Raw genomic sequence first — 25,766 nt, 5'->3', positions numbered from 1 at the left:
CATTCAGCCACAGGAAACTAAACAGAGAGGGAGTAGTGTGTGCTCCTTGTGCTTTGGGTGTCCTTGACCTGCAGAGAACGTAAAAATTCAAAGTGGACTGCTGACCTTGGACTCAGAGACCGTATGAATATATTACACACTGATGACACACTGCTGGAGACAGTCCAGCACACACTCTACTGCTCATTTCATGAGAGTTTACCTCTGTATGCAGAACATAAGGATGGCTGTAGCTTATGATTAAATGCAGTTGAGAGAGTGGAAGAAGATATTGCTTTAGTGTTTCTTTAACTATGGGAACTTTTGACCTGTTGGGCTTAAGAGAGAACATAAACCATCTTACAGTTTTTCTCAGTCATTCATTTTTTTCAAACAGTCTAACCATTGTCTAAACTGTATAAGTGCAATTATCACAACTGTTTAATGGGACATTGCATTCACAACTCTGTTGCATTGTCTGCAAAATGTAGTAACTCACTCAAAACATTTCATTCATGCTTTGAAACCTAGTTGTTGATAAGATTTTGATAGCTAAATGGATCATTTTGCATGTTTGTCATCAAATAGTAGACAAAAATGCAGAAGCGAGTTAGCATTTTAGCACTTCCGGTTCCATGATTAGGGTTATTATTATAGAGACAGCAGCAGGAATATTAGGCTGCTGTCACTTTAAGAGCTGCACCGATCCAATATACTGATACAAGTTCAAGTCTTTTATTGTCAGATGCACGAACAACACAAGGTTATACTGGGCACTGAAATTCTTATGACAAGACACTGCATAGCAACCTGACATGACATAACATATAAGTACACTAAACATAAGTTAGACCTATAATAAGCAGAATAAAATAAAATGGAACCTACTAATAGTATAGAGCTTAACTATACTAGCCTATACTAACCAAAAAACGTCCGGGAGGGGTAACAGTAGTGCAATATTGCTAATTAAGTGCGAACAGTAGTTAAAAGTGACAGTGTGTAAGTGACTAGAGCGAAGATAAACAGAGATTGTCATTTTCCATTTTGAAGCCTGATGGCCCTTGGGAAGAAGGTGTTTTCCAGTCTTCGTGTGCGGGACCGGATGCTTCGGTGTCGCCTACCGGAAGGCAGCGGGGTAAAAATACTGAAGGATGGGTGGTAACAGTCGCTTAAAATCCTGCCAGCTTTCCTGAGGCATCGTGTGTGGTAGATGTCCTGTAGGGCTGGGAGCTTCCTGCCGATGATGTACTCAGCAGACCTGACCACACTGCGTAGGATCTTACGGTCCCTGTCAGTGCAGCTCCCATACCACACTGTGATACAACCAGTCAATATGCTCTCTATTGTGCATCTGTAGAAGTTAGTGAGGGAGTTAGTGAGTCCATTTCAAACTTCTTCAGTCTCCTCAGGAAGAAGAGGCGTTTCTGGGCCGCTTTGACCACCTTGTCCATGTGAGCAGACCAGGTAAGGTCGTTGCTGATGTTGACCCCGAGTAACTTGAAGCAGCTGACCTTTTCCACTTCAGATCCGTTGATGTATAGGGGTGCATGCTCCTCCTTCTGCCCTCTCCTAAAGTCCACAATCATCTCCTTAGTTTTGTTGACATTGAGAGAGAGCTTGTTGTCCTGACACCATGACACCAGGGTATCCACCTCCTCTCTGTAGGCTGAATTGTCACTGTCAGAAATGAGGCCCACAATGGTCGTCAGCAAACTTCACGATGAGGTTGGAGTTGTGCGTTGCTGCGCAGTCATGTGTGAACAGGGAGAACAGGAGAGGGCTGAGCACACAGCCCTGGGGGGTGCCTGTGTTGATGATCAGTGTGGATGAAGTGCGGTCAACGATTCTCACCACCTGTGGCCTCCCTGTCAGGAAGTTGTAGATCCACTTGCGTAGGGAGATGTTTAGTCCCAGGTCCACAAGCTTGGAGACGAGTCTGGAGGGGATGATGGTGTTCAATGCAGAGCTGTAGTCATTGAATAGCATTCTCACATACGTATTCCCCTTGTCCAGGTGGGAGAGAGTGGTGTGCATGGTCAGGGCGATGGCATCGTCTTTAGACCTGTTGGACCGATATGCAAACTGCATAGGGTCCAGGGTGGGGGGCAGCGAGGAGCAAATAAATGATTTGACCAGCCGCTCAAAGGACTTCATGGTGATAGAGGTCAGTGCTATCGGGCGATAGTCCTTCATGCAGGTGACCTTGGTGTTCTTGGGCACAGGGACGATAGTGGTCCTCTTGAAGCAGGTGGGGAGTACAAACAAGCAGTGACGTGCGGTCTGGGTAGGCAAACTAGGCACTGCCTACCCTGCCAAAATTCAAAAATAAAAATGTTTATTAAATAATAAACTTGTATTTGTATTTTTACTGTTTATTCTTGTGATTTATATATGCAATATGGGTGTTATTCAAATTGTCTAGAAGTTACGATGACAAATGTAGCAGTTACGCATAATCAAATAACAAAATGGTAGAATAAGCAGTGCTTTTACGGTCCATTCATTGCAGACGACAAGCGAAAAACCCATGTTGCGCATGCGCACTTCGATCCTGTATTCTTTAACATGTACGGCAAAAAGCACAACTCTGCTGTGCCTTTAGACGTAAATATGCTATGCCCGTACCCATCTACGTTACATATCAGACATGGACCAAATAAAATCGAGATATTACTGGACACATTTACGTAGCTAACGTCATTACACCACAGCTAGCCTATGCCTAATCAAATTCAAAGTCAAAATGACAGCACCGGCCGTGATCACAGAGTTAAGAATTTTTTTCAAGCTCGATTTTAATTCAAAATCTGAGTTAATAGCAACAGGGAGGTCTACGCCAGCCTTAGATAGACTAGTGCAGCAACTGAAGGCCGTAAAGACGAGTTTTACAAAGTTGTGATCGACGTCTTTACGAGGAAAGAGCGGCGGATGGATTTTATGTAGGCTACAAATAATCTACCGATTGGTGAGTCAAAAACTATTTTGGGCTTAATATTGAATTGATAAATGTGGTTGAATTAATGCAAGCCATTTGCCTTCATATTCAATAGAGCAGTGTGTGATTTTACTTTTGCTGACAGACATAATTGGCCGCTGTGCAAAAATTAAGGATTAAGAATGGTTGTATTGATGCTGGAGTGGACATTAACTACAGGTGTGTGCCTGTGCCGCGCTTGCGTGTGTGTGTGTGTGTGTGTGCGAGAGAGAGAGAGAGAGAGAGAGAGAGAGTACACGGTATACATTCTGATTTGTACATTTCTTGTTATGCTGCGTTTGTGCGTAACGTTTACTGTTGTTATTACGTATTATTAGCCTAAACAATAAATCAGGTAATCTGGGTTTCATAACTCAGTGCCTAGCCTCTTTAAGACATCACCGCACGTCACTGCAAACAAGCTGAGGGAGAGGTTGAAGATGTCGCTGAAGACCCCTGCTAGCTGGTAAGCACAACTCCTGAAGGCCCTACCTGATATGCCATCTGGACCAGATGCCTTGCGAGGGTTGATCATTTTGAAGCAAAGCCTGACCTCAGCTACAGTTAATGTAGGCACGCCACTGGCTAGGCCGACTCGTAAACATGTTTGAGTCGTCTCGCGCTTGAAATGATTTAAAGTCATGTTGAAATGCTCACAAAGGAATTGATTAGAGGAATCGGAAGTATCTAATTCCTGACCTCAAGTATTCGATTTCAGAATTGGAATCGATTTTTGATTCCCAACCCTAATCTTGATGGACAAAACGTGAAAATGTATCATAAACTTTTGTTGATCACAGAGCTTGTTTTTAGCGATAATCCAAAAGCCTATAGGAAAACTCCTATTGGGTTTTTGTCGAGGGAACCAGTGCGATGCTAACTGCCCGTTGGCCTACAAAGTGACGTCATACCTGCACCACTCTATTGTGCAAATTGTCTACAATTGTACTTTTTTGCACCTATGCCAAAACGCATTCAATTTGCCTGAATGAAAAAGAAATTCAAATAAGAGATATGAACTTATTGTTTTGAGAAAAACAAAAACTAATTCTAAAATTGAGCCAAGATTTTAAGATATTTTAAAAAGAAGAAGCAAAATTTACCCTTATTTTTTCACCTCATTTATCATCACAAGAATGTTCTTCATTGGCACTGTTGATACATTTTTTGACAAAACTAAAAAATGTTTTGGTTTGGGATGGAAATCATGCCACAAAATGTGTGCAAAAGTTGACAGGTTTTGACTAATTATTAACCATCTTAATATGCATTATTTCACTCTTATTTTGATTGTTATAAATTTTATAATAGTCCAATAATTATGTAAGAAATTACATAAGAAACACACGTGTTTGTGACTCTTAAGCTGATGCTGAGTGTGTCCTTCTGACCTGATGCAGTGAAGAGGGAAGGGCACAGGTAGGTGTGTGTGAGAGATAGTTGATGAGAGGGACGCAGGTAGCTTGTGTGTGTGTGTGTGTGTGTGTGTGTGTGTGTGTGTGTGTGTGTGTGTGCGCGTGCATGCGTGCGTGTGTGTGTGTGTGTGAAATGCAGTGGTTTGCAGATTTTGTGTGCGTGATGGGGTCAGTTGTGCTGAGTTAGAGGAGTGTAGTAACCTCTCAACATGCTGACAAACACAGATCGGGAGAGGAGGAACGAACAGGGAATGTCTAGCATTTATTCACATGAAAGTCTGTGTTTTTACTGTTTTGCAGGCTTTTGAGCCAGTTCACTCTCACACATGAATGCCCACCTTGTTCAGGTCATGGGTCAGGGAGGAGTAGGCTAGAGTCTGCTTTCTAAATTAATTCGGAAGTAAATTATAGAGATTCTTCAGGGAAAACCCTGGGCACTATAGGGCAGACATCATCTGAGCCATGGTGTTGCATGCGGTGGTTAATACACATGTTCCTGACTCTTTGAGTTGTTCTGCTCATGCGGGTTTCACATATTCAGGTCTGCGATGTGTTTTGATCCCATTTCATGGATCAAAAAGGTGTGTAAGATTTGTAATGTTTTTATTTTTAAGTCTCTTATGCTTACCAAGGCTAAATTTATTTAATCAAAAAGAGCAATATTATTTAAATTTAACACTTATGTTGTGTTTGGGTCAAATTTTGTTGAATATTGACAATTATCTAAAAAATGTTTTCACTCAAAAACTGATGTGCTTAAGCTTAGATGAATGAGGCATGTGATCAATCAGTTCCAAAAAGAAATACAAAAAAACTGCCCTAATTGAAACAAAACAAGTTGACAAAAAGATTGAATCCAATATTTGGTGATGATATTACATAACAAGTGATTTACAATAAATCTTTAGAAGGCTGGTCATTTTTGACCAGGAACCAATATTTTAAAATGTTACTCCTGTGTTGGCAAAGCATGAATGTTCATCAACCATTACTCCAATCTTCAGTTTCGCATGATCCTTCACCTTCAGATATCGTTTTGATATTCTGATTTGATGCTCAAGAAACTTTAATTTTTATTATCAATGCTGCCTTATAGTTTTTTTGGAAACTGATTTTTTTTTTCAGGATTTATTTGAAATATTGTTTTTGAAAATCTGTTACTATTACTTTTTTTACTTTTTTGCATCCTTGATCATTTAATTAATTAATCTCAAACACATTTTTTTTATCAATGTATTTTAGAATTCTAAAATAAAAGCATATAAATGAATGTTAGATTTTCTTAACAAAAGCCAATTCTCCAAATTATTTGTTAGGTTTTTTTATTTGCAATATTTTTTGTGTCTGCATTAATTTATTTCCCAGTAATTTCCCCACTATAATTTCCCGTCACCAGCAAAGATTGATTACAGACAGTTTGTCCATTGTGTTATATACACTACCTGTCATTTTTTACAGACACAAATCAGATTTCAAAGAGCAATGTATTCTGAAAGCTGATAGAAAAGAAGGGGGGATGAAAAGGAAAGTTAAACTGCATAGTGGAAAATTGTTTACTGAATTTTTAAGAAATCTACTTGAAACTCAGCATTACATAAATTCTGGGCAAGAAGTAACATTGATTTCTAAGACACTCTGTACTTTCTCAGCCTTTAATGTGTATGTCTGCTTTGCCTCAAACCCATCCCATCATCACTCCACTATGATTGAATAAGACCACCACACACACAAATTTCAGGCCTCTGTTTTATCCATTAGTTGAATTTATGGTTCCTTTTGGAAATTATGGCCAAATTTCACTCTCTGAAGCAGTGAGATGATTGAAATGTGTGTTTGTGTGGAATCGCTTCTGAAGGTTTTTCCAGCAGATTTCACATTTTATTACTGTTTATTTTGACTCTCTTTCAGCAGACCTTCTGCCAGTGTGTGTAAAACGGGTGTGTGTGTGTGTGTGTGTGTGTGTGTGTGTGTGTGTGTGTGTGTGTGTGTGTGTGTGTGTGTGTGTGTGTGTGTGTGTGTGTGTGTGTGTGTGTGTGTGTGTGTGTGTGTGTGTGTGTGTGTGTGTGTTTCAGGTGTGAGAGCTGTGTGGACATGCTGTTTGTCCGTGGCTCAGGTAACTGTGTGCAGTGTAACACTCCTCTCAGAAAGAGTAATTTCCGCGTGCAGCTTTTCGAAGATCCAGCCATCGATAAAGAGGTGGAGATCCGCAAGAAGGTTCTCAAAATGTATGTGTCTCCGCATGCATCCACTTAGTTTTCTTAATGACTAATGACTATTTTAATAATGATGTGCCTTTGGTTTCTTTCAGTTATAATAAGAGGGAATTCGATTTCTCCACTCTGAAAGAATATAATGACTACCTGGAGCAGGTGGAGGACATTGGTGAGATACATATGCCATTTATTTACTCATATTAATATGATACATTTGTTTTTTTGTTTTTTTTATTGTAAGCGTTTTAAATTTATTTCCTTGTGTGTCTGTCCAGTGTTTAACCTGACTAATAACGTGGATGTTGAAAGTACCAAGCAGATAATGGAACAGTACCAGCGAGATTACAGAGACGTTATACAGAAAAACAAAGCCAAGCTGGTGAGTATATGCGCATGGTTCTGATTTCACAAGCGAGAACCTCTTTTAAACAGAAATAGATTATAGCAGAAATCAGAATATCTTGTGCTCCAGATGAGTGTCGTTCCTCTAAAAAAGTAATTAATTACTAGCTACTAATTACATCTTCAACTGTGTAATTAGATAACTGTACTAATTACTCTCTCTAAAAAGTATTGGATTACTTATTGCTAATTACTTTCTAAATCCCATATCAACCTCGACCAGTTGAACAAAACAAGGATAGACACGAAACTGCACTTTTAATTCTTTCAAATAAACAATATACAATTGCATAAATTATTCTTGAACTGACCAAAGTGTGTAAAGGGAGAAGTTTACATTAAAAACATACATTTTAACATAAAATTTTGAATGTTAAATACCCAATTGTTTTAAATAGAATTGTTGTATAGACTGTACAGTATTTAATGCAATTACAGCAGAAGTAACTGTAATTAAATTAAACAGAAAATTAAGAGTAATCCATTACTTTACTTTTTCAAGGGAAAAGTAATTAAATTACAGTAATTAGATAACTTAGTAATGAATTACACCCACCACGGCTCCAGATACAGTTGAGCCTTTATTGAGCTATTATCATCTGTTGTCTTTTCTTAGTCTTCATGAATGTGTCACAGTTATTCCCTGAAGGAACTGTTTCGTTTTTAAAAATTGCCACGCAGTGTGCTAAAAATGACAAAAAGGTTGACTTTGACTTTATTTTATTTGATCCCATAATGTATTATTGTCTCTATGTTAGACACGTGAACAGGAGGAGTTGGAGGAGCTGTTGTTACTGGAGCAGCAGGATTCTGAGCAGAGGAGACTGGAGACCCTGCAGGAGGAACAGAGACAACTACAGGCCAAGAGGAAAAACAAACAGGCCCTGCTGGATACACTGGTACACAGTACAAACACACTTTAAAGTCGGCATGAAACAGAAGTGACATATATCTGAGTGAAACGGTTCCTCGAACAAGAAAAAATGTAGGACGGGACTTGATTTTGTCCGTTTGGATCGCTGTGTGATTTGCCATTACTGTGATCTCGCGTGTGACAGGTTGACATGACATGTTCCCCTCCTACCCATCACTATCCCTCTACTATTAATTAAAGTGTCAAAATAAAGTTTAAAAGAAAATAATTTCTTGAATGTTGTGTTTGTGTTTGCAGGAGAGTTCCAAGTTACCTGCGGCTGTGCTTTTGGCCCAGCATAAAGATCGAGCCGCCCAACTGGAGACCCAGATAGAAAAACAGAAGCAAAACGTCAAACCAACAAACATCTTCTCTACTGGAATAATGATTGTGAGGAAACGACACACATACATGCACACATAATCAGTAGGACTGTCATTGGATTACATATTTAATCAAATGTATTAATGATTAATCAAATGAATCCTAGGATTTAATGAGAAAAGCCACCAAACGAAAGCTTATTTTTAGTCATAACTAAATGAGTTCATTTTAAAATGAATAAATACTTTATTAATAATATTCTTAAATATATAATTAATAAAAAATATGTATTCATTACAATTTTATGTAATATATATAATTGATTTAATTGATTTATATAATTGTGTTAAATTTACCTCTTAAATGCTATTCATTTGTTTATAAACATCTAATGTAGCATCACATGCACAGTTACCCGTGTAATATTCATTACATTATACATGTGCTCTAGCTTCCACACACACACACACCAGCATGTTTGTCTTAGCCAGTGTTTGAGTATGACGTGGGAGTGTGTGTGTTTATATCATTTTGTGGTGCGTCTGTGTTGTAAAGCAGGTAAAACAGGTTCGTTCTTTAAAAAAAAAAAAAATCCCTTCAGCGGTCACTGCAAAGGACACAGACCTGAACCAACATGTCATGAATGTGTATGCAAACTTGGAGGAGGAGGAGGAGGAGGAGGAGGAGGAGGAGGGGGGGCAATACATCTTAAAAACTGCCGTTTGAGAGTAAAAACAGAAACAGCATGCACAATTGTGTGTGCGTTTGTGTTTCCAAGTGCATATGTTTCCACAAATGTGTCTTGTGGTTGGCATGAAGAGATGACTGGTGTGTATGTTGGCATGGATCTTAGTACAGGGAGGATAGTACTGGCAAAAAAGTGTTTGTCAGCTTTAGAAGGCTTTACACTACAAAGCAAGAGGCACGCTTATACAGTTAAATTTAACACACAGATGTTTCTGAGCTGTGTAGTTAAGCATTGTGTGTGTCCGTCTGACTTTTTGCAGGCAGATTCATACTCTGCATACATGTGGAGAGAGAGCCAGCAGGCTTTTAGATCAAAATAGTGTGTGTTACAGGGCATAGAGAGGGCATTGGCTCTCACACTTGTTACTTGAGCTCAGTTAATGCCAGCTGGAGGGTCCACAAAGCTCACTTTATCCCCACTGAACCTGTATGTATGTGTTCACTAGTGTTACACGGTAAATTCAGGACACTTTCTCAGTGTGAATTCAGTGACTGATGATTATTTAGTTGTGAATGTGGACAAGATATTCGAGATCATGTGATTATGAGTATATTTTGTTGTATTTGTGAGTGTTACTGTACAGTATGTGTGCTTTGTGCCATTTTTCTCTTGTCGCATGCAGAGCAGTGTGAGTGTGTGATCATTTTAAAATGTGCTGATCTGAGGTGTATGTGTGTGAAGGTCAGCAGAGGTGCTGATAGACAGTTTATATTTGTTGACCTTGGAGCGTCCTGAAGACTTGCATAGTCAGAGTCCCGATGCTCTCTCCCGGCCTGATCCCCATGTGAAACAGAAACCTTTCGCCGCTCTCTCGCATTCCACTCAATTTAATCATAAAAAAAAAAACCTTAACAGAAATTTGCTCAGAACACATTGTTTTATGAGGTTTTGTGAAAACTACTTTTGTAAAAGCTTTGTGGACAATCTTTGTTTGAGGAGGTTTTAGCAATAGTTATCAACAAAAAATATGGTTTACTGTAATACTGTATAGTTTAGATTTAAAGCAGTTTTTCTCAACCTCACAAAACATCCGAAGGGGTGCGCAAGATGAATTAATAAATTATTAATAATATGGATAAATATATTATCTAACTCTAATCTTAAAAATAATGCAAGAAAACAACAACATAAAATCAAAATGTAAACTACCACTATCATGTAATTTCAAAATTACATTACACACACAGTGGAAATACAAACGCTGAACATTATATGCAAACCTTTAATAATTGAATTAAATAATAAATATACAAAAAGTTAGCGATATTAATGTTACTGAGTCCACATCGTATTATCCCTTCTATTTATATCTTTAATGAGGATTGATACTTCGGTTGACAATAGCAAACATTAGATCTTGATGAGGGTAGTGTTGTTCCACGCAGAAAGAGAAGGCAGTTTTGCGTCATTTAGTCCCCCAGCAGTCAGAACAAAATCAGGACCCTGTATATTACACTCTTGAGTGTCTTGTTGAATGAAGAGATCCCTGTGGATTTTCTCTAACCTCTGAGCCTGAACCGCAGAATCAACAGGAGAAAAAAATGAAAGATAATCTCTGTATATTTTAATGAATTACCGCACAGTACACAATAATATAATAATGTTTTTTTTTCGTCTCTGATAGACCACCATCTTCTGTTTCATTTTAAAAACATTAATATTATCTAGCCAAGTTCCACAGATAAGTTTCTCCTTACAGCAAATGCGAACGTCGCTAAGACCAGAAGAGTATGAGTGGAAGTAAACATGCACACACTCGCATCGTCCACAGCTCACAGGTGCCATCTTGTATTTAGAGTTATACATTTCTTATTTATTCCTCCCAAATGTTACATTAAAGTTAATTTGAATTTCAGTCATATGGCTCTTAATGTCTAAGTGGGTGTTTTTTGTCCAAATAAGCTCCAAGTAAACTAAACTTTATTCTCATTATCAACTTGGCCCGCTCTGTGTCTGACATTGTGTACTAAGAGATTACAAGATGAATGGCCAATAATTTTAGTCATTTACATAAAGTCTTAAAGGTATAGTAACAAAAACTTTTTTTTTAAATTTGATTTAATTATGGTCAGTAAAACTAAGTTCTGACTGTTTTTAGTGCAAGACACTTGAAAAAAAGAACCAATAAAATAAAAAGCTACAGAATTGTTTATAGTTTAAGATTATATATCTGTTTTGGAAACAGAGCCTTCTTTTGGTATTCTTCCCAAAATAAATATTGAGAAGGAATAGTTTATAACAGAATTTTCCAAATCCAGTCCACACATTCTGGTTGATACTTGTAGTTGAATGTTGGCAAGAAACAAGACAAACACACCTCAGAAATAATAACCCGTATTTGTTGGTTTGGTGAAGAAAATTATCACACCCACAGAATTAACAATCAAATGAGCCATTGCATCGTAGTGCCTTTCCTGTGTCAGTCAAAATGTTCTGTGCCTCCCAAGACAGAAGTCTAGAATGCAGAACCAGGGGAGATAGTTTATTTTAATAATGTAAAATTCAAGTCCACCTCGTAAAGTGATGTTTATTGTGTGTTAATGTTAAACATACGGACTGATTCACTGCCCAGGCAGGGGTGAGGTTAAAACGCTGGACGGCACTGAATGTCGAAATGCTGCAGATATATGATTGATTTGAACACAAGGCCACGTTAAACAGTGTGTAACTGCTCTGAGTGAAACTCTGAATGCACAGACAACTGGAGGGGTGTTTCAGCTCTGGGATTTCCTTCCCTCTCCACCCCCGCACAGTAATGAAGATGGATCGAGCCAGCAGCTCTGTTTTAGAGGCGCTGGGGAGGGAATATGTATCTATAGTCACTCAACATGCACAGCATCAGCAGCATTTCTTTATATATACACACTCACTCACTCACTGTCACACACACACACACACACACACACACACACACACACACACACACACACACACACACACACACACACACACACACACACACACACACACACACACACACACACACACACACACACACACAGTACACCTCAAATTAATGTTGAGTGCAGATGTTTGAAGATTTTTGAGTTGGTGGATGCAGTAGTGGTTTACTGTAATGTGTGTGGTTGTGTGTGTCAGAGTTCTGACGAGTTTTCCACTGGTATCAGGCTGTTGACAGGATAATCTGTGATGGGATGGTGTGTATGTGTTGACATGGAAATCTCTAGATTGTGTTTGTGTGTGAGATGTGAGTGAGTTTGGAACTGGTCAGACGGTGTAGAATTTATGTTTGTTATTTTGAGTTCATTATAAACCAAACATTTTTGGTGTGTGTGCAGAATGTTTAAGTGTTAAATTTGTAAATTTGGAGTGCTGCATTCACTTTTTATGAACGTGTGTGTGTTTGTGTGTGTGTTATGTATGTATATATATATATATATATATATATATATATTCAATTCTCACACTCAGGAATGTTTAAGGAATAATTAATGTTTAATGTTCAATTTACATATCATAAAACTCTCCTCTCTAGTTTTCATTCTCTGTTAACTTGTATCTCTGTTGTTTCGCTCTCTTTTTCTCTCTTTTTCTCTGTTATGTCTTCCATTATTTACTTTGCTGTTTTGTTGCTGTTTAAATGCATGCAGTACATTCAGGCCAAAATAAAGAGAAGCTCTCCCATGGAAATTCCCTCCACACACACACTCACACTCCCTCCTTGCTGTGGTTTCTGTCTGTCTCCAGCAAGTTCAGTCTCCTGTGTGTGTGCGTGTGTGTGTGTGTGTGTGTGTGTTGGCAGTGAGTGATGTTGTCATACATCTTTAGATCCCCTGCTTGGATCTGGATCCATAGAGGGATGTGTGTGTTTGTTGGAGCTAATGCATTTATGTGTGTGACTTCATCTTAGACAGAATGTCTGTTAGTTTTGTTTAAATGAGGTCATCTACGTGAAATGTTCCATTTAAACTCAATAGGAATGTTAAATACCCTCAACTCAAATGGTAGTAAGTAAAACTATAATCTGAAATAAATTAATGAAATAGAGTAAGATAAAGAGTTAATTATCAGAAAATGTAACAAAAAGAAATATATTTTGAATGTAACATTTTAAGGTGCTCTAAGCATTTAAAAAAAAAAAATGACTATGCATAAAATGTACCTACTTCCTCAATGGTTGTCATGGGAAATCACACTTGTCTCTGTTCCGGCCCTGTAAAACAATTGTGAGGGGAGCGGCCCATGCCCTTTTAGCCAATCAGAACACCTAACCAATCAAAAGTGATCTCTGCCTGTCAATCAATGCACAAGTTCGGTTTGGTGGGTGGGGATTTGGAGTGCATCTATAAAATTTTGTTTTTATTGACATTACAAAATCTGTCCATTTGTAGTGCCAAAATAGTTCTAAAATGTGTCTTTCTGTCTGTATCTTTCCTTTAGGGTCAGACCGTGTCTTTGGCATCCGTGTCTCGTGTGGAGGAGGTGTTGTACGTCTATCAGCCTGTGTACATTGACACATACGGGCCACCCGTTCCAGAACTGGATCAGTTGGGCAGACAAGGGTAAGAATCACTTGGATTTTGTGATATATTATATTATATTATATTATATTATATTATATTATATTATATTATATTATATTATATTATATTATATTATATTATATTATACTATATTATACTACATTATACTACAGGTCTGTTGAATGCTTGAATCTGATTGGTTGACGAACGTTCTGAGGTGTGCAATTATTTTTAATGAATCGCATGGCTAAAGTAGTTCCAGGCCGGTCTTGACCGCATTACATGCCTGTATCATTTCGCCAAATGATTTCAGTTATTTATTGTGTACGAAAAGCACATAATCTCTTTCTCCCGCTCTCTCTCCCACTCAAACGCACACAAATACAGTATGGACACACACTCGCACAGAAACATGTTGTTAGCGCTGCTCTGCTGATTTTAACTGTAAAATAGTTTAGCAATTTAAAAGCTAAATGACATTTCTCACTAGCGAGGTAATAACGGCACTTTTCTTGAAGCAGATAAACTTAGTTTCAATATTAGTAGAGACACTGCTGCCGCCGAACTTTGTTGAGAGACACACAGACTCATGTAATTCACACAGATTTAATCTCTCTCTCTCTCTCTCTCTCTCTCTCTCTCTCTCTCTCTCTCTCTCTCTCTCTCTCTCTCTCTCTCTACCGTTAGCTCTAATATTTTTTTTGGAATTAGCAATGCGTAAGAAAACGTTGGATCGAGATGCGTAAGAAAATTTGTCATACACACAAGAGCATTTTAAGGACAAAAACCTGACAAATGTCTTGAAATACAACATGTAAACTATGTCTTGAGGTGTGGTAACTGTAGTATAGGCGGAATAATTGACTCCAGTCCGCTGAATTATAAGAAAATTATGCCCACCTCGGGTGTGCATTATTCTTAAATAATTATATTATATTATATTATTAATCAGTATACTATGTTAGTAATTTAATGGGCATTGAGGAACAGACTTCATATAATTAAATAAAATTACTTTTTTTTATTCATGCACAGGGTTATTTTTTTCTTTTTTGTACCTTCTGTCTCTCCTTTCTGTCAGAGAGAATGCATAAGAAGCATTTGACAGAGATAAATGACCTCTTATTCAAACAAATAAACCACATCTCCCATGGTGCACTGCTCCCAGGATAAACAGGAAGTCTGCTGACATTTTTGCAATGCTTGCAGTTTCACGCTTCACTTAAGTTTGACTTTCTCTGTAAGACACACTCTCACTCTTTTCAAACCCACACAGTCTTGGAAGCTATATTAGTGATTATTTTCATTCTGAAAATCAATGATTTTCATTTCATATTTACTATACCCTATAGGGTATTATATAGGGTATACCCCTATAATAATTTCTTAATAATCTCAACATATCTGCTACCATAAAGGAACCCACGCCATAATAAATAAGCTTTGATCAGTCTACTAATGACTTCACTCTTAGAAGAAAAGTTTCTTTATAGATCCTTAAACGGTCCTGTGCTTCATATATAGAGCCTCTTAGGAGTTAATTTTATGAATTTAGTTTTAATTAATTAATTTAGGTTGTAACTAATTTTAGTTAAATTAAATTTATCTCTAGAAAAAGTTTAAATAACCTGTTAAACATGAAAGTATAATGCCGTAATTTTAAGACGTTTTATGTAGAACCTTTTTAGCATAAAATTTTAAATCGAGTCCAGAACCCCTAGGGTTCTTTATAGACCTTTTTAGTGTAGTATTAAATGGATAGTTGAGTTCACAAAAATGAAAATTCAGATGAAGGAATGTTTGCTTTTTGGGTGAACTATGCCTTTAAGAATGTTTAATTGTTTGGGGGAAAAAAATACTGTGCATTTTTAAATGCAATCCTAAGTTATACACTTTCAGTTAAAGTCTATGGGGCAAAAATGCAACGATTGCCTCAGACTTTCATTGTAAGTGCGTTTCTGTCACAGATGCTGTTGACAAAGCTTTACTTGTATTGAACTCACACATACAGATAGATACACTGGAATCTTCATCTGAGGATCTTATGATGTGGTTTGAGCTAAAAAACAGAAGAAAGGAGTATAAAAAGAGTGAGGGTTATGAAAAGAGACGATAGGGTGGATCGCTCTCTCTTTGTTTCCTTTTCTCCGTCGCTCTGAAATCTCTGTTTTTGCATCAAAGAATTTGACCAGCTTCAGGCTTTTGAAGTCGAGAGCGGACAAGACTCTAAGTGTTTGTGTGTGTGAGGTTGACAGAGAGACAGATTGTTTTTTTGCTATTTGTCTTAGTGTGTTTTGACAGTGAGTTATTGGAGATTTATGTTGGACTGGTTTGTGTTTTTGGAGGGTCATGTATGTATTCACTTCCTCCTCCTCCCCTCGAGGCCGAACCCCGTCCTATGTGTCCGTCCCTGTTCTGTACCTGTATAAATACAGATTGGGTGGGGCGTTTTATTAAAGACAGCTGTGTGTGTGTCTTGAAAGGAGGTGATTGGGTTGAAGTTTCCTTTTCTCCACACACAGTTTTCAAGTGCAGTCAGTTGCCTCTATGAATGTGTGTGTCGTATGAATAAAGGAATAGCTTTTCCCCCCACTTTTTGAGAGATAACAATACCCCTCTACTCTTACAATGTTGCATAAAAATACATTTCAAAGTTTGGCTGTACAAAGGCCCCTTTGATGGATCAGTAATCTTCCATTCAAATACTCTCAGGACACACACATGTTCAGTCAGTGTTGAGTGATGTCTGGTGAGTTTGGAGGCATGTCTGCAGAGTTTTGGATAATGTAATTAGTTTAAGAGACATTAGTTATTGGACAGGACAGAACTTGTCCGTGTTTGTATTAATTGGGTGTTGTTTAAGTTTTGAAATAATCCAAGTTGCATTACCATTCAAAAGTTTGGGATCGGTAAGATTGTTTAAATGTTTTTACTCTTCTGATCAAATAAATGCAACCTTTTTTATTTAAAGTATTTGTTTTCTATTTTAATATATTTTAAATTGTAATGTATTCCTGTGATGGAAACCACTAGTGAAAATGCTTCTATTTTGCATTATTTTCAAGTTTAATGCAGAGTTTATTCAAATGAATTTGTGAGTTTCAGAATTTCTCAGTAAAATTTCCTTCAGGCAATGAAAAAAAAAACATGCTTTCATCGCCATGCCACTGTTTAGACTATAGGAACACACTTTGCCATACAGGAAGTCATCCTGTGCCAGACAGGAAGTAATCCATCAGCAGGTCAGAAGAGGAAGCATGTGTGGACAGGGTCAGTAGCTTTATTGTGTTTTTCAACATAAATCTGGTTGATTATTGTTTATTTCAGTACAAGTACAAGAGATATTGGGAATATAGTCATTTATAATAGGGAAACAGTTAAAACCTAATAAAAACAGTTACTACTTAATAAAAATATTAAGCATACATTTTGATCAGACATGACATTTTTTAAAGATAATTCATTAAGTGTCATCATTCTGTTAGAAGATCTAGTTCATGACATATAAACCTACCTAGTTTTTTAGTATGCTTTACACTGCTAATAAAGCTGTTTCACATCATTACTGTTATGTAGTGTATTTTATCATAAGTGATGGATTGTCCAGACCGTTTGTTTTATCAAATACTTGCCATTTCTAGTGTGAATTAGTTCCTACTGTAAGAATGTAGGGTTAGAAGGGTCAATGACTGCAGACACTTCTTCCATCTATCCCTCCATCTCTCTCGGTCGGTAAGTTTTTTTTGGAAACTGCATTTTGAGGGACCTGATTTGAAATTTGCTTATGCAAACAAGCCTAAAACAAAGACTCTGGCCTTGGCTTCAAGAGTAAATTTGGCTTGCAAATGGATCCTTTTTCTGAGGTAGCAAGAGAGAGTTCAACTTTAAAATCATACCCTGAGGCTAGATAATGGATAATGGATGAACAAACTAAACTTCTTCTTCTTCTCTCTCTCTCTCTCTCTCTCTCTCTCTCTCTCTCTCTCTCTCTCTCTCTCTCTCTCTCTCTCTCTCTCTCTCTCTCTCTCTCTCTCTCTCTCTCTCTCTCTCTCTCTCTCTCTCTCTCTCTCTCTCTCTCTCTCTCTCTCTCTCAATCCACAGATTTGAGTGAATTTTGCATTTCACCATTGGTGTGGCTTTTCCTTTGTGCAAGGAATGCTCACAAAAATTATCTCCTAAGCGTGTGTTTTCATTAGCCTCATTCTCTTTTCAACGTAAACCATGATTTGTGTCTTCATGCGTTTCGGACACACGCTGCCTTTGTAAACAGCAATGTACCTTCGGACCACTAGGTTTTAATGATGCATTATGCCCTGGAGGATCCCAGGTCAACTCTTGGCTCCTCCATAGATGAGTTTGCTCTCTGAACTCTGATGAGGATATTTGTGTTGTGGATGAGTTGTAGTTTGGTATATGTGTGTCTGACATAGCAGTGTGGGCAACCAGATCTGTTGTGAGGAATGTGTGTGTGACACTGACCCTGTTAAAATGACAGATTGTACAGCAGCTGCTTGAGAGTTACCTCTTTTTTTTTTCTTTTCTTTTTTTGTGGGGAACATTTCTGTGCTGAATCCTGTACTTGGAAAGACTTTGACACACACACACACACACACACACACACACACACACACACACACACACACACATACACTCTCACACTCCCTTCTATAGGCATAAAACACAGATCCCACCGACAGAGAACACACACACCATCATCATCTCCACAGCGTGTCATCACTAAAACACTGTTCATAAATAAAACATAACTAAAAACACTGTTCAATTCATGCCAACATTTCAAGCCCGATATCATCCATTTGACTGTATGTGTATTGTGAAGTGTATGTGTATCCTTATGAAGGATATATCAGAGACCTGGAGTCAGACAGCCAGTAAAATCTTCCCAAACATTTTAGTCAATATCCAAACCCTCACATTAGTCACTTCTTAAACAATCTTCCAAATTTCTGGTGTAACTGTTTCATTCATGTCAAATATATGAATTATTATTAAGTTTTTTTCAATTACCAAAAGTATATACAGCTGTTCAAAAATGTGGACCCAGTAAGATTTCTTTGTAGAGCTCTGAATAAAAGTATTAATTTCTTTCATTGTTACAAAAGAATTTTGAAAAAGGTTTCCACAAAAATAATAAACAGGACAACTGTGTTCAACATTTTTTAATTTTTTTTTTTTTTTTTTTGCACCAAATCAGCATATTAGAATGGTTTCTGAAGGATCATGTGACACTGAAAACTGGAGTAATGATGCTGAAAATTCAGCTTTGCCATTATGGGAATAAATGAAATTTTTAAATATGTAAGGGATAGTGAAGGTATGAAAGACGACCGGAAGGCAAAGAACCACCCGATGTGGAGAGCGTCCAAATCGTTTAATGCACAGCTAGCCGTGGATTATCTTGCTTAAACATGGTAATTTGCCAGCATTGACAACAAATTGTTATTGATGTTTGCAAGTCAATATTTGATCGGAAGGGTAAAAATTACGGTTATTTTTGTCTGTTTATGTTACTGAAAAATATAATGTAGCGATTCAGTAGCAAAGCTGTATTATTAATAAAAGTTGCGGCAGTGTTGATGATAAGTCGCTGTGCTCCTAAATGTTTCTCTGTGTGCGCACCGCGAACTCCCGAGTGACGTATTCGTGTGTGTGCTCCAATGAAAACATTGCATTAAGGTGATTAAAATTACTTGTAACTACCTGTGCATTCAAAAATTTTTTTGAACACCTTCCAGCCAATCAGTATTGAGTATAAGACAGACCATCGTATAAAGTAAAATAAATAAAAACAGTGTTTTTAAATTTATATATTATTTTACAGTATTGCTGTTTTACTGTCTTTGTGATAAAAATAAAGTGCCTTGAGTACAAAAGCTTCTTGAAAAAATCCCAATCATTTGGTCGCAAACAAGCTAGATGTATTTATTAACTATCCAGGTGTTTTGTTTTATTACTGTTATGTATTTTTTGTTTGCTTAGGCTATTTTTTATTGCTGTATTGTCCCATGTTTTTAACAGTTTTGCAAAAATGTTTGTCAAAATTACAAGTCTTAATCTAAAATGGCTCTTACAGTGTTAAGTTTATCCATCTGAAGTGGAAATACAACATTGTCTAAAGGTCAAGCACTTTCATGTTGACGTTTTGTTGAATAACTAAAATGTATTATTGTTTTTTTTGTTTCAAACACCATTTTGTTCTCTTTTCTTTTTAAAGATCTAGAAGTCTTATGATTTTTTGTTGTTACTTCAAACATCCGAATCAGCATATAATTTTCTTGCCATTTTGTTGTTCTTAAGATTCCTGTTATTGTTCTGATCAGCAATGCTTTGACATGATTGTCTTGAGTACTTCGGGCAAAACTAAAATCGAAAGAATCTGGATTAAATGTGATGACAGTGACTCACTTGTGGAATTATGCATGTGGATGAATGATGGAGAAGCATTCTGTGTGCATTAGATCATGGTCCAGCGCTTCAGTAATCTCTGTTTGTTTAGAAAACGTGTGAAGCTGAGAGGAGCTTAAGTGTTTCTGATGATACCTGACCCCCTCGATCCCTCTCTCTCTTTCAATCGTTCTCTTCCTCTCACTGTAGTATCAGTTTACATGTAATTTTCAGTTCTCTCATAATGAATGGCCGCTGTGGACACCAGCTGCTGGAGTGTTTTGAGGATGCTGCTGGGCTAGTGTGAGATCTGAGTCTCACCCACAAGCATTGGGTTTCTGATGTTCTAGTGGTTTGTGGGTAACAGGCAGTTGTCGATTTGGTGAAAAATATATGGATAAAGAAATGAAATATTTGATATATTGTAATATTAATATTTTAGTTATGTAAAACAACTGCATTCTTACATATTTTGTGGCTTAAAGGGAAAGTTCACCCAAAAATTAAAATTCTGTCATTTACTCACCATCAAGTATGAATTTCTTTCTTCTGCTGAACACAAAAGTCAATGGGGTTCATCAACTGTTTGGTTAACGACGTTTTTTATTTATCTTCTATTTTGTTCAGCAGAATATAGAAACTCATACAGGTTTGGAACAACATGAGGGTGTGTAAATGATGACAGAATTTTCATTTTTGGATAGACTATCCCTTTAAGTAATATACACTACCATTCAAAATTTTGGAGTCAGTATTTTTTTTTTTTTTTTAAAGAAATTACAATTTTATTCTGCAAAGGATGCATTAAATTGTTAAAAAGTGACAATTATAATGTTACAACAAATTTCTATTTCAAACAAATGCTGTTATTTAGAAGAAAAAAATAGCAGTTTTCAACATTGATAATAATAAGAAATGTTTCTTGAGCAACAAATCATCATTTTAGAATGATTTCTGAAGGACTGTCTACTTTTATCAAGGACTTTATCAAAAAAACGTTGTCACAGGAATAAGTTACATTTTAAAATATATTAAAATAGGAGCGTTAATTTCAATTATAATATTTCACAATAATACTGTTTTTACTGTATTTTTGATCAAATAAATCCAGCCTGGGTGAGCATAAGAGATTTTCTTTTAAAAACAAAACAATCTTACCGACCCCAACCTTTGAATTGTAGTGTATATTATATTACATTATTTACACACAGTATAATACTAGTAACTACAGTTGGCATTTTATTTTTATTTTAAAATTAAATTTGTACTTGTTATTGTGAAATCCATGAATGTAAAACAACAGAGCTGCTCCCTCTAGAGGATTAACCAGATTATACTCAAAGCCATTATTTTGGAAACTACTGTTAAACTATTCACTGTTAAGGCTAATTGTCCTCTCTCTTTGTGCAGGTATCTGAATCATGTGCGCACAGCGTCTCCTCAGGATCAGGCTGGTGGTTATACATCAGGACTGGCCTGCCATCGTGCCATCCAGGACGCTTTCAGTGGCCTCTTCCTCCTGTGATTTTACAAAACTACAGTCACTTCCACGCCATCAGTTCACCAGTCTCCCCAAAGACTCACTAAAAAGCAAAGACAAAGGCTGCGAGTGTTCGGATGCATGGGAAAGATTCCTGTGTAAAACTTTGAATACGGCCCCTTCAGTAGGCCAGGTTCAGAATATTATGAAGTTTATGTTGACATAACCATAAACAAGCTTTAATAGGTGTACAGATATTTTTGTTGATCAGTTTTGTTATTTTTGGAATGCTGCTTCAGTTAAATAAACACACAAAAAAATTATTTGTGTCAATGTTGGTTGCATGATCGTCTCAAAGAAATGCAACAGCATTCACCCGACATGGAATGATAATTTATTTAAAAAAAAATTAAAAGAACAAAAAACTAAATACAAACCATTTTAACAGGCAAATTAACAAACACTGAGTTTATTCAGTCGGTCAAATCCTCACACTTCCGTTTCTTGGGACACGGCTCCTCTGAACTGTCTATGGAGGAAAAGAGAAATTTTAGTACAGCAGAAATGACCCGCCATCACTACAGCATGGTTTGTATGTCTTTGACTTTATTTCATGTTTCAATACTGCTGCCAAATGACACTAGTGAGTGTGATAGTCTCTTACCTCTGTCTTGGGTGTGTGTGCCGTACAGGACCCCTCTCGGCAGGGTAAAACTCACACACATCATCTCCTTATTAGGTGCCACATTCCTCACCAGGTGTACAGAACACTGTCCTTGCAGGGAAATCTTTAAACTCGCCTCTGCCCGCTCCACTACATCCCTCTGAGCATCATCTTCCTTGGAGAACCCGTAGCAATGCACCTGTGGCAGGTTGTCGTCCTGGCGGGAAAGACTCTGGTCTGGCTCCGGACCCAGCAGACCTCTGAAAGCATCAAGGAACTCGAGAGCCAGTGCGGGGAGATTCATCACCACGTGAATCTTTTGTGATCCCATCATTAAAGCAGGCAGCCGCTCCCGGACCGGTCCCCGGATGAAGTCCCGTCCATCCATGTTAAATGAGGTTATCTTTCGGTCGACCTTGTTGAGCTTAGCATTGTGCTGGAGCCAACGGAAGGAATCCGGGTTCAGATCATTGGCAAGGACCTCGTTGCCTCGACGGGCCGCTGGTATCGAGAACGGACCGACCCCGGCGAAAACGTCTACTACAGTATCGCCACGCTGAAGAAGGGCAACGATGCGCTCATGTTCGGTGCTCAGTCGAGGGTTCCAGTACACTCGAGAGAAATCAAACTGGTAAAATACACCATTCTCCCGTACCTGAGAGAGGGAGAAAAAAAAGGTAGATTACAGTCAGATGCATCTCTCATAATTAATGTTTATGCTGAATCCATATATTAGGTGAACTCACCTTTGCCACCATGTTACTCTCGCCTGCCAAAACCTCCATTTGGAAGTTCCTGTAAGTGGAATCAATAGTGTTGGTCTTGTTGACCACGCAGGTAATGCCGGGGTTCTTATCTATGATTACTTGACCTGGAACAAAACGCAAGTCTGTTGGTGGCAAAACACCTTGGCAAATGATTTCATGATTGCTCATTACTCTAGATTCAAATCTCTGCCACAATAGTCTTGAAAAGACATGACCGATATAAACTTCAAGGGATAGTTCACCCAAAAATGAAAATTCTTTCATAATTTACTCACCTTCATGTTGCTTCAAAGCAGCATTATTATTAACTAAAACTATTAAAAACATTTTTTTTGTAATTTAAATAAAGCTATATATATTATATAAAAAAAAAATGAAAATTAGAAATTGTAGTGCATTAGCAACTAACTGAAATAATTTGAAGTTGAAGTACTAAAACTAACTGAAAACAACAACAAAAAAATAAAACCTAAAATTATAATAAAAAAAAATTGAACAAAAATTACAATGGCATCTAAGAAAATTACTAAAAATAAAAGCTAATTCAATATATATATATATATATATATATATATATATATATATATATATTAGAATTTTTGGATCAAACTAAATTGGACCACACAGATTATCATTGTATGGGCAAAAACACTACTGGTTCAGAATGATAGTTCACCCAAAAATGAACATTCTGTCATTAATTACTCACCCCCATGTTGTTCCAAACCCGTAAGACTTTCGTTCCCCTTCGGAACACAAATGAAGATCTTTTTGAAGAAATCTATGAGCTTTCTGTCCCTCCATAGACCGCTATCCAACTGACACTTTGACGCTTAAAGTTCATAAAGGGATCGTAAAACTAATCCATATGAATTGAGCAGTTTATTCCAGATTTTCTGAAGAGACAATCGCTTTATGATGAACTAATTTAGGCTTTTATTCATATATGAACATTCATCAACTCACACATCATCAGTTGTGGTAAACGAAAGCTCAAGCATGTTCGCTTGACGTGCGAGAACCAATGAGGTTCATTCTTGTGTTATGCAGCACGTTTGAGCTTTAGCAAGAACCAATGAGGTTCATTCTTGTGTTATGCAGCACGTTTGAGCTTTAGCAAGAACCAATGAGGTTCATTCTTGTGTTATGCAGCACGTTTGAGCTTCAGCAAGAACCAATGAGGTTTATTCTTGTGTTATGCAGCACGTTTAAGCTTTAGCAAGAACCAATGAGGTTCATTCTTGTGTTATGCAGCACGTTTAAGCTTTAGCAAGAACCAATGAGGTTCATTCTTGTGTTATGCAGCACGTTTGAGCTTCAGCAAGAACCAATGAGGTTTATTCTTGTGTTATGCAGCACGTTTGAGCTTTAGCAAGAACCAATGAGGTTCATTCTTGTGTTATGCAGCACGTTTGAGCTTCAGCAAGAACCAATGAGGTTCATTCTTATATTATGCAGCACGTTTGAGCTTCAGCAAGAACCAATGAGGTTCATTCTTGTGTTATGCAGCACGTTTGAGCTTCAGCAAGAACCAATGAGGTTCATTCTTGTGTTATGCAGCACGGTTGAGCTTCAGCTAGAGGTTTGTTCTTGTGCATCAAGCAGGTTTGGTTGAGCTTCTGTTTATGTTCGCTGATCAATGTGTATGTGAATAAAAGCTTACATTTAATTTGTTCATATAAAGTGATTGATTCTCTTCAGAAAATATGGACTAAACTGCACAATTCATGGATTAGTGTTACGATCTCTTTATAAACTTTTTGAAGCGTCAAAGTATCATTTGTATAGCTGTCTATGGAGAGACAGAAAGCTCTCAGATTTCATCAGAAAGATTTTCCTTTGTGTTCAGAAGAAGAACCAAAGTTGTACGGGTTTGGAAAAACATGAAGGTAATTAGTGACAGAAATTTTGGGTGAACTATCCCTTTAAGGTGATTTCTTGGATCATTTATTATCTCTTCTTACCAATCAGTTTTTTGTAGGGGAGCTGGTGGTCTCTCAGGTTCATGTGGGCGATGTGGCCCACTCTGCTAAAACCTGACGTCACATCCTGTCCTTCAGGAAGTACAGCTCGCAGTATCTCTTCACTCTTAAGGTTCTCATAGGTGAGTTTCAGATCGTATCTCTGGATCTCCTGAGGCACCCCATACGCTTTCAGAGCTTCTGCCTCCTCACTGCCGAACGCATCTGCAAATGTAATGGTGTTCGGATCCAATAGCATCAGCCGATGTTCTCCATTACTAAAATCTTTATTACCATCTTCTTTGTGTTCATCCACGACCCGTTTGAGTCCTGGCCTCTGTAGTGCCACTTTCTTCAAACTCTTCACCAATTTGTTGAGAACGTTGGTTGGTATCCGTATGGCAGGAACGCTGACTGTCTGACTGAAAGCAGCCCGGTCCAGTTCTGTCATTCCTCGGACTGTGGGAGGGGGTTTGTAGAGCCCCAGATCAGTTGATGACTGGGGTTGGTCAGGCATGGCTTTCTGATAATGGACCGCAGTGGAAAACTGGAGGGAAATTAATCTTGCAAACTGGTTTAAATTCTGAGGCGGAGAGATACAACTATGATGTTTCTGCACAAGGAACAAAAGTCTGCCAGATCTGTTGGTCATGAGAGAGAGAGAGAGAGGGAGAGGGAGGGAGAGAGGGAGAAAGGTCATGCCTGGTTAAAAGTTTCTAATGAAAAAAAATAATGTATAACCTTTTCGCGAATGCATAGACTACACCTAACAGTCTATATAAATCCCTGTTTCAAACCACAGACTGTTATCTACGACTGATAATAAACTACAAGATTATCTGTTTAGCCACATATCTTAAACCAAGAAATTCAACAAATAACCTAAAGTTTAATATTATAAACTGTAACAGCTCACCCTCTCCAGACAGCTGCCATGCGAACACGGTTTTACATTGAGTACGTACGTCATTTCTGAGCGACCGAGGCTTTGGCTGTGCTAGAGGTGATTGGTCTGTGACGTACATTATAAATAG

General features: G+C 37.6%; 2 protein-coding genes across 4 annotated transcripts in view; one reads left to right on the top strand and one right to left on the bottom strand.

Annotated features, from left to right (window-relative positions):
* Window positions 1–21,411, top strand: part of mnat1 (MNAT1 component of CDK activating kinase) — a 22,447-nt gene extending 1,036 nt beyond the window's left edge. The window contains exons 2-8 of the mRNA XM_077236722.1: window positions 6,444–6,596; window positions 6,680–6,753; window positions 6,860–6,963; window positions 7,745–7,885; window positions 8,158–8,289; window positions 13,373–13,494; window positions 21,271–21,411. Coding sequence (XP_077092837.1) covers window positions 6,444–6,596; window positions 6,680–6,753; window positions 6,860–6,963; window positions 7,745–7,885; window positions 8,158–8,289; window positions 13,373–13,494; window positions 21,271–21,385 — 841 coding nt within the window. The 3' untranslated portion in view covers window positions 21,386–21,411. The remainder of the gene's footprint in view (window positions 1–6,443; window positions 6,597–6,679; window positions 6,754–6,859; window positions 6,964–7,744; window positions 7,886–8,157; window positions 8,290–13,372; window positions 13,495–21,270) is intronic.
* On the bottom strand, window positions 21,087–25,746 carry trmt5 (tRNA methyltransferase 5). Of its 3 annotated transcripts, none has more exons than XM_077236717.1 (6): window positions 25,649–25,746; window positions 24,736–25,373; window positions 22,751–22,875; window positions 22,005–22,659; window positions 21,778–21,869; window positions 21,087–21,443 (listed from the first exon to the last, which is right to left on the bottom strand). In XM_077236717.1, the coding sequence occupies exons 1-5, from the start codon at window positions 25,666–25,668 to the stop codon at window positions 21,814–21,816; spliced, it is 1,494 nt and encodes a 497-aa protein (XP_077092832.1). In that variant the 5' UTR covers window positions 25,669–25,746; the 3' UTR covers window positions 21,087–21,443; window positions 21,778–21,813. The 3 variants fall into 3 exon arrangements, with proteins under 3 accessions (XP_077092832.1, XP_077092831.1, XP_077092830.1); XM_077236716.1 differs by having other exon boundaries at window positions 21,087–21,379; XM_077236715.1 differs by having other exon boundaries at window positions 21,087–21,869.
* Window positions 25,747–25,766: the final 20 nt, after the last annotated feature.

This window comes from Siphateles boraxobius, unplaced genomic scaffold (assembly GCF_051911475.1).
Source record: "Siphateles boraxobius isolate OS27281-9 unplaced genomic scaffold, OSU_SipBor_1 20, whole genome shotgun sequence".
Taxonomy (NCBI): Eukaryota; Metazoa; Chordata; class Actinopteri; order Cypriniformes; family Leuciscidae; genus Siphateles; species Siphateles boraxobius.
The sequence above is the reverse complement of the archived record's forward strand: the minus strand, read 5'-3'. Positions and strand labels throughout refer to the sequence as shown.

Coding starts and splice junctions, on each gene's coding strand:
- trmt5 (XM_077236715.1), bottom strand. CDS start 25,668: ATGGCAGCTGTCTGGAGAGG. Junction 22,876..24,735: donor CCCCTACAAAAAACTGATTG/GTAAGAAGAGAT, acceptor GTTTTGTTCCAG/GTCAAGTAATCATAGATAAG. Junction 21,870..22,004: donor CACACACACCCAAGACAGAG/GTAAGAGACTAT, acceptor TTTCCTCCATAG/ACAGTTCAGAGGAGCCGTGT.